Consider the following 14,863-nt stretch of genomic DNA (forward strand, 5'->3'; position numbering starts at 1 on the left):
AAAGCATAGCAAGTCTGGACAACCAGGAGATTTCTTCAAAAGCACAAACTTGATCTGAACTACACCACAAAGAGGTACACAGAGAAGGGCTTATTCAGAAGACAACAGACAAGCTGCGAGAAGGCATCATTTACTTACTATTGCTCCAGCTGCTACAGGCACTGAAAGGAAAACTGTAACTACACACAGCTCCTGGCAGCTTTTTTATCTTGCAAGACTTACACCAACACAGAGCCATACCCTTGTCTTCCATTCTCTTCATTACACTTATAATTCACAAAGTGCATTCATTTGAACACAAATCAGTGTGTTATACAATCTCAATACATTTTGTAATAACGACCAGGTTGATTTTGACAACATTCCTCGAAGTGAGCTGCATTCAAAGTCCAAGCTCCTTAGTAAGAATACAGCCCCAAATATATTTGCCTGCTTTTCTGTCCCCGAATCTGCTATCATAGTAAACGTGCCTGACACAGTGTACTTGGCTTCTGTTTTTAAAGATGTATAATGTTGACATTTGCTGGACTAACTATTTCAAGAAAGGAAACTATCAAGTTTTAAATCTTTCCAATAAGCATGTAATTTTCAGCCAGTTAGAGAGTGCTTAGAAGACAAGCTGGCAGAAAGAAAAGAAAACAATCTTGTTTACACCTTTCATGCACACATGTACTGTCATAATAAAAAACTGGGAAGATGTTACAGAAACCAGAAAGTTCAGCTGCCCTGGGTACTCGTACAGTCCCTCTCTTGCTAAGTCATCCACCATTTGGCTGCTCAGAAAAGTGTCCTCCTACTCAGATCCTTCTCGCATAAACAGTCATGTGCATTTTTCAAGACACTGGGACAGTTTATCACGCCTTGTCCCTATGGGTGTTCTCAGGGGCCAGGTACAGCACTGCCAATACAGATGTCATCCTGTACCGCATGGAACAGAAAGCAAGAGTGCTTACTATCTGAAGTCTTGTTCTTCAGCAGAAACACCCACAGCAAGGCTCACTGACCCAGATGAAGCACTAGGATTAGGTCAGGACTGCCCCTCTATCTTTGCCTGTAGGCAGCACGCGAACATTGGAAGCTCTCCTAGGGCTCAGGCATAAGCACATTAGGAATCCAGTGGGGCCACTCATACCTTTCACAGCAATCAGTTTCAGACATTTGAAATCACCATGACTTAGCACTGAAAAGGGCTTAAAAAAAAAATATGCTGACAAATTCACATGAAAACTGTCTAAAATGACTAAGATAGCAACAGGCATTTAAGTAAGCAAGCCAGTTACTCAGGCTGAGGCAACACAATGGCAGTGGAAGGACTTCTACAGCCAGAGCATTAGATGTGCCTACAGGCATCTTCAAACAAAGTCACAACAAAGGCAATTTCTTCTTTTGCAAACAGAATTACTGCAACTTAAAAAGTCAGATACTTTGCTTTTAAAGACTTTTCATATGAAAGTGCTTAGTAGGGAAAAAAACCCAAACAGGTAAATCACATGGTCACTCTTGCTTGCCCAGCTAGAATGTATGAATACTAATCCAGCTTTAAGCAAAGCTGTTCAGTATCTCCTCTTTAGCCACTCACTTGAAAACCACTGGAAATACAAAGACAAGCACCTGAACCAAATGCTGCAAGGTCTTTCCTAGCAGCTGTTACAGCCTGCCTTTACTCTGTTTCCTCTACTGAAAAAAATAAGTTTACTCAATGTTTTTGCAAGAGATTTGTGAGATATGGTATTTCTCCCCTAGAAAGATAATATCCCTGAAAGAGAATCTCCTACCTAAAACATTTCTTTTCACATCAAACAATTCGTAGAAAATGTAAAAACTCTTCAAACTGGAGTTCTTGACCGAAAATAGCATAAAACCCAACCAAAGTCTCCACCAAACCTTCCTGCACCTTTGGAAACACATTAAACTCTACTTAAGACTGATTTCCACAAAGGAATTTGTTTTAATTAAAAAGTAATACAAAAAACTGTTCTTGCTACTAACATATATACACACACCCCCTTAGAGATGCATATATAAGAAAAAGGGTCTAGAGCACAAGTCTTATGAAGAGCAGCTGAGGGAACTGAGGTTGTTTAGCCTGGAGAAAAGGAGGCTGAGGGGAGACCTTACCCCTCTCTGCAACTACCTGAAAGGAGGTTGTAGCCAGGTGGGGGTTGGTCTCTTCTCCCAAGTAACAAGTGATAGGACGAGAGGAAATGGCCTCAAGCTGTGCCAGGGGAGGTTTAGATTGGATATTAGGAAAAATGTCTTTACCGAAAGGGTTGTCAAGCACTGGAAGAGGCTGCCCAGGGAAGTGGTGGAGTCACCATCCCTGGAGGTATTTAAAAGCCATGTAGATGTGGTGCTTGGGGACATGGTTTAGTGGTGGGCTTGGCCATGTTAGGTTAACAGTTGGACTTGATCATCTTAAAGGTCTTTTCCAACCAAAATTATTCTAGATACTTATTTGTATGCACACACATATAGAAACAGATAAAACTCCCTTGTTACATTCAGCTATTAAAATACAAATAAAAAGCAGCATGAATGGGCATAGAATTTTCTATTCATCATTAACCTGAGATTATGATTCAATACCAGCTGATGACAGTTTGCTTCCTGTAGGGCAGCTCTCAATATAGTCTTCACCTTAAACCTTGTATACAAACATTAAAACTCAGTATCAGATTTGCTGAACTAAAGATACCATTATGAAAATGAGTAAGTACCAAACAAAAATATTTGAAAAATTAAAACCTTGAGCTTCTACACAAGCAAAACAAAAGCAGAAAGGTGGGCCAGTAAAGACTGTTAGTTAGTCCTCCAACTCTTACCATATTTTTGCTATCACTGAACAGCATATCCATATACTCAAATGGAAGAAACAGTAGTGCTTCTTCATACAACCACATACAATTGAACTATTTCAACCCAGGTGAGAAGGGCAAAATAGCAAAGCATTGCTTTGGACCTGGAGCTAGCTTTACCACTTAAGCAAACACATTATATAACTATACCCTCAAACACAAGACTTCTGTCTTCACTTTCAAAGTCCTTCATAACCCGTCTGCAAGCCCTATCTACCATCTCAATCATTTCCCAGTCAAGATCAATTTCTGCTTTCAGCATTCTTCAATGACAGTCTCTACTGATTGTCAGATAAGAATACGTGTCTGCTATTCTGTCGTTCATGCTTGTGGGCTGTTCTCCACTGCTTCCACAAAGTTATTATATTCCTTCAAAACCTCCTTTGTAATGTCTCAAAAGGAACAGTGCTTAATTGTTTGGATCAGCACGCAGACAACTACTTGGCTTCCCTGTGCCCCTGTAAGTGCTTGGATCTAACAGTCTGCCCTGATTCCACAATTAGTTATCCTTCTGGTAGGGAGAGTTTTCATCTTCATATGCATCAGCATGTTCCTGATGCACTGTATCCTGATTAAAGGCAAGGACTCAAAAGTGAAGCAGTAATACAGCTAACACATTTCTCCTTGAATCTCCTCATTTGTGTCAGTTCCAAGACTAAAAGCCACAGAATTCAAGGTTGAACATGAAGAAGATTAGCCTTGCGGTTTGTTATAATGTCAGGAAGGTGAAGAAAACAAACACAGACTTGTCCTTCCCAATTTGCACAGACTGAATTTAGAGCCTCTGGTTCGAGCACAGAGGTATTGTAGCATGGAAGGGGGGTGGGGGGGGAAGAAATGAGCAAAGAATTTCAAATAGCTTTTAAAAATAAAATAAAAATTAAAAAGTTTGCATAGAAAAGAAAGGAGTAAAGAAGGGTAGAACAGGACAAAAAAACAAGGAGAAAAACTCTAGGGTAAAAAACAGCATTAACAAAGGTTTAGCAAGGGGACCTCAATTCTAGATAAAAGTCCTGAGATTTAATATATAGAGATAAGTAATGAGAAGAATATAGTACTGGAACTTTAACCACCTGCTAAAATAATACATAACCTTCATGAAGAACATCTTCATGGGAGTCAATTACCATAACAAATACAAATCAAGTGAACTTCAGAATCACATTCAAGTGTGTAAGAACACATTTCAACTTGTACTTACCAACATATTTCGTGATTTTGAAAACATTATAAATGGTCATACTTTTAATTAAAACTCAGTGTTGCAGAAGATGACATTCAGGAGCAAGAAAACAGGTATTGCTGCATTAAGCTGACAGACATCAAAAAGCAATGCAAAATGCCTCGCACCCAATTTCTACTGCAATTACTGGCATTAAACCAAATTCATAAGCAAAACAGCACATACAAAGCATATTCAATAGAACACCACTTTAATCACTGCAAAGTTCTGTTCCTGATGCGCTTAAGTTTCATTTTCTTATAAAGTAGCCATATTTATTTAACAGTCTGTTTTTAGAAGTGGTAATCTCACCTAAGAAAAAAAGTACAGGATAAAGGGGAAGAGCAGTGACCTTCAAAATTCTCAGACTACACAATTCACTAAAAATACCACTAATTTTACACTGTGGATTTTGTATATCACTGGGTGAACTTACCGCTTATTCAACACTTCTGCTTGGAAAAGCAGAATATCAGCATAAAACTAGAAGTTGAGCCATTACTGTCTACTCCAAACTTATCTCAGCTGAGGAGATGCAGCAATAGCATTAACAAAAACAACCAATGTAACACGAACTAACAATGATGCAGCATCAGAGTAAAGCACAGATTTACAAAAGCATTCACAAGAGGCTGACACTCTTCAAAAAACATACACAGGGAAGTTTTTTTGCTCACAGAAAACTGTAGGGTCCACTGGACAATAGCTTCAAACAATGCCATGTATTAATTCCCATACGTCTTCAAAAAAACCATTCTTTGAAATAGCCCCTTTCCAAGGAATACACATCACACTAAGTTGAGGTCAGAAATTCTGTTTTTTCCGCAGGTAAAGTTATGCATGTGCTCATTAGAGGTTTCATCTGAGGAAGGACACGCAGGATCAAGCCAATAAATTTTTGGGAACTAAACTAAGCTTTCTTGTTAATTATGCTCTTCGCTGGTATGAATTTCTTCGCAGAACAGTTCCAGTTGCAGCTAAATTCACTGAAAGTTCATTTGACTACAATTTTCCACAGAAATACTCCATTTCATTCAGTTTTTTTTTTATTCACTTATTACAAAGATTTTTATGACAACTGGTTTTAGCCAAGTACACTGTCACACTGGAAGTTAGCACACAAGAATTTATCAAAACATTTATAAAACACTTTCAAATAGTAATTTAAGAAATAAAATTCAAGCTGTCAACTTTTTAAACTATATCCTCAGAAAACAGCATAAAAGAAGTGCTTTCATTTACATTCTTGTTAGTCAAAGATAATCCCTCTATGGCACAGATCCAAATTTTACCCTCCTGAGTGTACATACCACTGAATAATTTGTTCAAATGTCAGTTGCAATTTTCAAAAATCTTTTCTTGCCTCTGAATCTTAAACATCTGTAACAAATACTTGTTTTGAGAGTGCTTTACATTCATGACACTTGACCCTTTGCTGTATGCACCACAAAATTTAAGTTTCAAATACCATGCAAGCAGGAAATCTGATCATTCCAGCAGTAGCCATCTGCATGGTCCAATAGCAAATATTAGTTCTGGGTTGCACAAAGTCATGGGCTAGATATTTTTTTCTGCAACTTCTATAATTAGTTGTAATTTGCTGCTTCTAAAACACGTTTCTCATGGAACATCTGGCCTTGAAATCTTACCTTAACATTGGAAAGGTACTTAGCATTTGGCTGTTGGTGTGTACACATGTGTCTATGTGCACATGCATGTATGCACACAGATGAAGTGCAACTACAGAACACAAGCATATGCTCTGTGGATGGCATACCTAGGACTAGAGATTCTACTCCAGCAACAAAAGCCTTTTAGCTCTGAAACTGTAAAAGAATGTTACAAGAAATATCAAATGTAATGGAAAAGTGTTTTCCAGTGTTGTTGCTGCCTTGTATCTAATTACTGATGTGCTCATCAACACCCTACCAACCACTTAAGAGCTTTGCACAAATTGCAATTTTCTTTTGCATGATCCTTAATATAACTGGAGGACTCTGTTGAAATTAAAATGTGAACAAGGCTTAAAAAAAAAAAAACCACCACACACACCACCACAAAGACTCTATAAAGCACCACACTGACAAAAGAAGCTTAGTTCAACATTAACATACCCAACGACTTCTTGGTAACTAAGTCAGACTCATAACAAGACTGAGTCACTGCATATTTCGGCTTCACTGTGTCAAAAAGAAATCTTTCCTGAGCCTGTGAAATGGTGTAATGGATTAATTATTGCAAGCAACTAAACAAAAAGCCCTTTGAGACCCTTATATGTAAGTAGTCTTCCAAGTACACTCAAGCAAGTACTATAACTTCCAAAGGGAAAAGAGGATTACACTCCAGGATCTTTAAAGCACTCCTTCAATAACAAACACATCTTTTGAAAAATGCTGAATGCTCAGTGGTATCACACACAGCTGTCTCAAGCAACTAGCACTGTCTCTTGGGAGGCAGAAGCTGGAAGCACACAGGATGCTACATTGCTCCTTAAATCCATTCCTCATCTAGTCATAGGAAAGTTCTGGCAGAGCACTACTAAGACGCTTTTACATCAGCGAGAACACAGCTAATAAGGAATTAAAAATGTGCATAAGAGAAGATAGTAGCCATCATGACAATAACAGTATTAGCCTCTTAGAAAATAACAGGGACCGCAACTTCACGTGCCTGATTCTTCAGTTGGGTTTAAAGAAAGTGACCTGTAGAAGCTATTATTTTCATCAAGCTCTCAATGATAGAAAAGTATTCATCACATTTCTCACCTGAGCTCCATCCTTTAATTTCAAGATGCATTCCATTGTGTTGATAGTGATGACAACTGGTTCTGATCCCAATTTCGTCCATGGCACATGAATCCGAAGTTCATGAATATGCCCGCTTAAAAAAGTAAATGGTAGTTTCAGCTCCTAACAACAACAACAAAGAGTGGTGAATTAACCACTGAAACATATCAAAATTCAAGACACATTTGTAACTTAAAACAGTATGGTTCTAGCACAAAACATAACTTAAAATTTATTCTCCCTCCCCCAATCAGCAGTGTGCCATGGGGCTTGACAACTGGCTTTATAATCACTTGCACACTTATGTTACAATTAGTCTGTTCAAAGACGACATTTAGATTACCATGTCCTTGATAATAAAAGACAGTTTAAAACCACATCTCTTGTGTGAAGTTACTGTAAAATGTGTCACTATTGAAGGGACAAGTAGAAATGAGCTAGGTGAAAGTAAATACTTAAAGTGATATGCAGCCTGCATTACTCTAAAGAATACAAGTTCGGAATTAAATCAACATTGACAAAGCCACAGCAAGGCAATTCCTTCCAAAACATTTTAGTATTTTGAGTTGCAAAACCTTGGTGCTCTTAAGATTGATGTGAATGGGGCAACAGTGGGCCAAACTGCTCAATAAATACAAAGTTATTGAATTCTTCATTGGCAAAACCACACTCCTCCTCACCAAGGCCTAACATGGATGTCACACTGCTTTAAAAACTGGTGCAAGTCAGTCCAGAACTTCTAACAAATACATTGACCAGGTGGAGTGCCAGGCATAGATCCCATTTCTATAGGACAGCCCCAGTTGGCCAGCCACTGCATGCAGAGAGTGAGCAGGAAACAAGGTGCCAAGGTTTGTATCCTAAATAGCTTATCTAAAGTGTTGAAGTTTCCCCAGTAGCTTCAGGGGTTCTCCTGGGAATCACGAGCTTAATGCTTATCAGACAGAATGGTCAGGCTAGAGACCTGGTCCCAGGACTAGAAATCAAGACTTAAAATAATGGAAATAAGTGCTTAATGCAAAACAAAGAAACAATATTTGATATTATGTCAGAATTTTAAGGCAGCATTCTCCATACTAAGTAGTCTAATGATGAGGCTTCAACGATGATATATCTTCTTACCTTTCTGATGTCCTATCCTGAAATTTCTGGCTATAAAATAATTTAAAGTTTTAATGGGGAAAAAACCAACAGATGTCTTCACTTGTAGTTGCTTATAGACCGGTGTTTACATCTTCATCTTAGTTGCAAGGGCACACTGCTGACTCACATTGGCCCTGCTGTTGACCAGCACCCCCAGGTTCTTAACTGTTGTGTTTCTTAGTAAACTCAGGAACACAAACCTTTGTTCAGAACTTGAGAATTTCCCTGGTAAAACTAGGCATCTCAGGGCTTAAGCACCTTTGCACCTCGGGTCAGTTTAGGTACTTACGTGCTTTCACTCAGTACTCCTATCAATGAGTAGGAGTTAAACAGAGAAGGTCCGTGAAACTCTGAGGTCAAGCAGGCAAGTTGCTAGAGAATTTGAGACAAACATCTAGAATTGGATCCAGAAAGCCTATTTTCCTGCACTGCTTGACCCTAGACTCATCCCCGCTGTTCATATAGAACTTCTATATGAACAAAATTTGAGGACAAGTGTATTTTGCATTTAGTACTTGCCATATATTATAAAGTCTACCTATAGAATATTTCAGTGAAGCTAGTTAGTGTCATTATTTGCCCAATATCTTGAAACCACAATCAAATCTTAGTGACATGTTTTGAAAGCCCACTAAAAATTTTGATTTTTTTAAGCAGTTACTGTCATAAGTTCAGAACTGAAATAACCACTATTGCAACTGTGACAGCTTAGCATCCCAAGATAGCCCCTCATTAGTCACCCAAAAGAGGAGTCAACTATTCTTACCCACAAATACCTAGCACCATCACAGTGACAACAACTGCTAAAAGGAGCAATTTCAAGGAACACTCTCTCCATTCTGCAGCTGATATCTCCTCAGCCTTTCTACTGGTACTATGGAAAAGTTTATCTTGCATCCAAGAGCTAAGAGTAGATGAAGTATATTCACTGCTGACAACATCTTCAGAGAAGACAACTACAGAAATTATAGCTTTTTTTTTTTTTGCTTTCAGTTTGTGAATTAGTTTTTGGGATCTAATGAGCTTTCATTAATGAAGTTTAAAAAAACCTCACATCCATCTCATATCAGGGAAACTCTTGACTCCTACCTCGGTCATGCCTACATAAAGTCACATCTCATTTCAAGTCCTCATTCCAAAAGAGGACAGTGAACGGTTTTCTCCAAACTGTTTTTATGAGAAAGTCCATAATTTGTTTTTACAAAGTGTTTTTTCTTCATCTCATTCACTAATACACTGAAGGATTTTAGTAAAAGCCTCTCTCCTAATAATTCAGCCTTAGGCTTAGAATCAACACAAATCCAGACAGTTTCAGTTAAGCCACCCAAAAACAAGCACTGGGCAGTTTAGCTACGGATGTTGCTACACTGATCGTACAATAAATGAAAAAGTACCTTACGTCCCACAGGTTGGGGGGGGGAACGGGGGATGGGCATAACTGCAGAAATAAGTGATCAAAGAAATATGCAATTTAAAAATACATTACAACTTAAGAGACAATGCTTTCATGAATCAAGACAGCAAACTATCACTATTAACGATAATAAAAATAAATTCCCTTTCCAGACTCACAGATAGATAGTTTTTATGTCACTCCTCAATACTGCAATGTCTATTTAGATCCTGACTTGTGTTCACAAGTTTAAGTTATGAGTTTACCTCAAAAGGCAATCTAGAAGGGATCTTTTTCCACTATTTGCTGGACGGATTTAACACATTCTCATTTTTGTCTAGTTAACTGTAAGATATTGAAAGAAATTGAACAGAAAGTAGGAATTCTTTCAAAATGAGGTAATACAACCAAATGCACAACATATTCAGAAGATGTAGCTCTTCTTTTACAAAGTAATTTAGATGCAAATGTTGTCTGACATTACTCTAATTGCACAAGCAAGTTTCCATAAAGCACTGTAGAGAAATCTTTGTTGTGCTATTTCAGTAGACAATACAAAACAAATGTGTGCCAAATTTAGTAACTTGTTCATAAGACAACATAACAAAGACCATTTTTATTCCTCCTCCATTCCTGCACAGTCTTTCTCTTTTCATTAAGTACTGCATGAAATTCTTAATATATCATTTACACTTACAACTGATTAGACTTTACATTTTAGATTTTACATTTACATCATATAAATCCTTCAAAAAAATATGATATGGCTGAAAATAAACTCCTGGGCTTGACACATAAATAACTGACCAATGTCATGTGAGACTGCAGACCAGATGATCAGAATTCCCCTTGCCCTAAAATCTCCCCTTGCTCTAAAATACAAGGCTCTCCCAAACTTTGGGGTGATAGGCAAGTACTGTTTCCTCCACATCAGTATTAACTCAAATACCTTTTCTTCACATTCAAGGCTGTATTTCACAAGTAATCCAGTGGCACGTAACAAAGACGCTTACAGTAAGGATATTTTTATTTCCTTAAAATTAAAGTACATTAGCATTTTCATATTTCTTTTTAAATTCTTTCAGATATGAAGAGTCCACACTACAATAAAATTCAATAATCTTTAGATCAAGTTCTCCTTTGTCTTCCAATCAAAAACCATTTAACCTTTCCCTTCTGGGTTTGTAAAACAGCTTACATAATAAGCTACGATGTTATGGAAATATAGACAAGCAGCAAAAAAGAGCTCACCACGTATATTATCTCTGTGATACCACTGTGTCAACAGAAATATTACACACAAGCCAGTTACCAAGAACACAGGTAGTTCTGTTACCTCTGGTATCATAGTGACTTCACATAAAAGTTGCCAAGAGTGCATAAAAGGCTTTTCCATTAAACAATATTTAAATATTAATTTTAAAGGTTAATTACAAAATACTTTCTTGAAGTAGTTTTTGTACAATGTGCCAGTTACTGTGCCTAGATGGAAAAGTTCTTGGAATGCTCAGTCTTCAAGTAATTGAATCATCCAGGATAGGGGAAAAAACTATTATCAAAATTTTATTACATTTAATCTTCAACTAAAAATAATTATTATCAAATCAACTGGCTATTCAAAGAGTGACATAATTACATACAAAAGTTACACTGTACCTAGAAGGTTGAACCTGAGTACAAACTAGTACTCAGCTTTCACTACAGGACCGGTATTGTCAAAAAAAAAAAAAAAAAAAAAAAAAGGCAGAGGGGCACAGGGAAAGGACAAACCCTAAGACTTATTGCAATAACATTCAGCTTAGTTTAATGAGAGCATATAAAACATACATAAAAAGATGCAAAGTATTTTCAGGTACTGAAACGTTCTGTTTGGGTTTGAGAAATCTTCTGTGCCAACAACTATATTATATCTGATATCAAAAAGTACTGGTTCCAAATTGGTCCCAAAAATAAGGTAAGATCTTCTAGAAGACAGCAGTTTACACTCTGCTCTCATCTGTTCTTTGGCCCGTAAGAGCACAACATGACATGGGAATGCTAACATCAGCTGAAGTACAATGAGCAAGGGGAGAAAGCACAGACTTGTTCCTAAATCTTATGAAGTACTTTTGTCCAGGTAGTTTGGCACCTGTGCTAATATTTCCAAATAATCATGGTTAGTTCCACAAAAGCTGGAATTCTCTGACAATGTTTAAGGCTCCAGACAAAGATATCCCTGGGATGTGCATTTGCTTCCAAAGCCTAATGCATTAAATTAGGGCTGCATTCATGCCAGATAAGGAGCAGGGAACCAGGCTGGGAATAGCAGCCCAGGACAGAAAGGATGTTGGAAGAGCAAAGTAGTTAAGGTGACTAATTTTGGATATTATGAATCCATCCAGGCAGAGAACCCAAATAAATTAACACATATTGGTAATTTTTAGAGACTTTAGCTTTTCAAGGCAGCTCCCTGTCAGCTGCAAAGGCTTGCGGATGTTGTATTACCACATACTCAAAGAGTTTTGCTGAGCAGGCATAAAGCACCATCCTCAAATACAGCGTGTGGGTCCAGCAAACTGCAGCTATTTGAAAGGGAACAACATAAATGACAGCAGCAAAATTCTAACAGTACCAGGTAATAGAAAGTTTGATATACCCATCCCAAGTCACTATTTGTTATTAGGTCAAAGTTTCTCTCTACATGGTATAGCACTGGAACAGTTTACTCAAAGAGGATGTTTTCACAACCAAGACAGGAGATTTTAAGACTCAGCTGGAGAAAACCACAAGCTGATCTGACATAATGCTGGCAACAGCCCTGCTCAGACAGGAGGTTGGACTAGATGACCTCCAGAATTCCTTTCTGATCAACCCTTCTTTGATTCCATAATATATACACTAAAAAAAAGTCTTTGAACATTCACAGGAGGAACATGTCCTACACAACTGAAGTGTAGTATCCACGTCAGCTGTATGGATAAGCTGTACCAAGAAAATGAGGAACTAGAAGACTTGAGAGAAAATACAGAGGCCACCACCAACTTTGCAGAAGCACATAAAATAGGACAGGATGCCTTGAAAGATTCTCTCCTCTTCCAGAATAGGACCAGAGATCCTTAATTAACCACAAATGTTTCACACTTAAAAGGCCTCCAATTAAAACATGAAAATTTTTTCCCTGATGCCCAACATAAGCCTCCCTGGATGGCATTTATTGCATTATTTCTTGTCTTGCCCGTATAACTCTTGCCTATCTTGTCTCAGCTTATTTTATTCAAAATTAAGAGAGACATTCCCTGCCTTTTATTCTTGTTTCAGAGGCCATATTGTCTAAATCTCCCATTATTTTTTGCTGCATTTCTCTCAGCTCTTTCAGTTGGACTACATCTGGACACAGGACTCCAGCTAAGATTCACTACACCATGCAAAACAGAAAACAGCTTTATCTGTCTCACACACTCAATTCCTTAAGTTGTCAACTCAGATAAGCATAGAAAGAAACAGTCCTTCTGCTAAGACTTAATCAGTTCATATTAACAGCAGGCTCCAAATTCTTTATCAACTGTTTTACTTGGTCAAATCTGTCTTTTTAAGGCTAAGTTTTACAGAGCCTCTGATCTAATCCACACAAACCAGCTGATCAAATCTGTCCCTCAATTACTCCTAAGTTTGGATGCAACTGAAGTATGAAAATTGGAGTTATAAAACAATATAGAGAACACAAATCTGTTCAGTACACATAATTAAAAAGAGATCCTACTTTATTTTGTGACATTTTTAATTAGTTACTGTATGCAATTAGTAAATATGCCTGGAAAAGCAATTTAGTTAATCTTTGTAGTGTAAAACAATGATTACTGAAAGAAGAAACGTGTCCACAAAAAAGTCTTTCTCTTCAAACCATACACACATCTTCCAACTTAAAGAATACGCAAAGAACTACCATTCATTACTAAACAAATGGCACAGAATTAATGCAAGAATAACTAAATGCAGGGAGAGGAAAGGATTTGCATATAAAACCAGCAAGTAGTAAATGAACATTTATCTGTGCAGACCAAAATAAATTATTAAAAAATAAAAATAAATAAAAAAATAAATTATTAAAAAATAAATTATTAAAAAAATAAAATAAAATATTAGTCAACTTCTTTTAAATCAAAGACACAGACTGTAACTACTGTAAACATAACATACCTGTTCAAGTACATCCAACTTTAATTCAAGTTTACTAAGTACAACATCACCTCCCCAGAGTGACAACTGCAGATCTGAAGGCTTCAAGTTCTTTATGTAGCGATTCACATAACTCATCAAAATAGGAGTTACATAGGACTCCAGCATTCTGGACGATGTCTGTACTACAGGTCAAGCACTAGGAAAAAAGAAAAGACAATGAGATACTATTTATAAATCTGTCAGCCTAATTTTCAATAAAGCAACAGTCACACTGCTTGGACATATGGAAAATTACATTTCAGTTCTGCTTTCTAAACATATATGTCTATATGTAGAGATACATATAAAGATGAAATATAGACCAAGATGAAAGCACATCTATTTGCATTTACAAATTTCTAGCTTTTATATAAACAGATATATACATATAAACTAATAACTGGCTTACTATCAAAGAGAAGTCAACACAAGCAAACAAAAAAAAACAGAGAAGGAGGAAGTGAAGCAGTGTACCATGCTTTCACATAAAATTTAAGTAACAGAAATCCTGTCACTTTTAACTGGTAAAAGCCCATACTGAAGCATCACCCAAGACACACCTCACCGATCTTGAGTATGGTGCACAGGGCAAAAACGCCAGCTTCGTGCCACCCTTACTCTAAGCAAACCAGCATCCTCCAAAACCCAAGCCGAAGTTACGCTAACGCTTGCCACCGCTCCTCTCCCTGAGGAGAGCCCTCCCCGCCCCCATCACCGCCGCAGCCTCCCCCGGGCACCTCCACAACAGCGGGAACCCCCGCCCATACCTTCAGGACACCCCTCACACCTCCCTCCCCCAGCCTCACGCCCTCACAGGACCCCTTTACCTGCCCTTCCAACCTCCTCCGAGGCTCCGTGCCCCCCGCCCAGCCGCCGCCCCTCACCGGGCCGGCCGAGCCGCGGGAGCCCCGCGCAGGCAGCTCCTGCCGCTCCGGCTCCGCCGCACAGGCACTTCCGGGTTCTCCGGAGCGTGTGCGCTCCTCCACCGTCCGCCACATTCGATGTCCTCAGCCGAAAGAATTTGACGAGAACACCGAGGCGGGACCGGAAGTCGGGCTTGAAGCCGACGGAGGTCACGCGCTCTGCCAGGAGCGGCCGGGCGGGATGGGGCGGCCGGGCGTTACGCCGGGCAGGGGGCGGGGTTTGCTGTGGGCGGGGCGGGGCGGTGGTGGCCGTTAGGGAGGTGGGAGGTGTCGGGAGGGAGCGGCGCGGATGTAGCTCTCCGCGAGCGAGAGGTGGTGGGGCGGGAAAGGCTCACCGGGTCCGG

At 38.7% G+C, this 14,863-nt stretch overlaps 1 protein-coding gene across 7 annotated transcripts in view; it reads right to left on the reverse strand.

Annotated features, from left to right (window-relative positions):
- Window positions 1–14,592, reverse strand: part of VPS13B (vacuolar protein sorting 13 homolog B) — a 485,973-nt gene extending 471,381 nt beyond the window's left edge. For 5 of the 7 annotated variants that reach the window (XR_008575696.1, XM_054815082.1, XM_054815085.1 and 2 more), the window contains exons 1-3: window positions 14,424–14,560; window positions 13,576–13,753; window positions 6,843–6,986 (exon numbers count right to left, since the gene is read on the reverse strand). Coding sequence is in view for 6 of the 7 variants with exons in the window: in XM_054815082.1 (XP_054671057.1) it covers window positions 6,843–6,986; window positions 13,576–13,722 (291 nt within the window). In the remaining variant the exon portion in view is untranslated. Of the gene's footprint in view, window positions 1–6,842; window positions 6,987–13,575; window positions 13,754–14,423 lie in introns of all 7 variants that reach the window. The other 2 variants (XM_054815083.1, XM_054815086.1) reach the window with 2 other exon arrangements.
- Window positions 14,593–14,863: the final 271 nt, after the last annotated feature.

This window comes from Grus americana, chromosome 2 (genome assembly GCF_028858705.1).
Source record: "Grus americana isolate bGruAme1 chromosome 2, bGruAme1.mat, whole genome shotgun sequence".
NCBI lineage: Eukaryota > Metazoa > Chordata > Aves > Gruiformes > Gruidae > Grus > Grus americana.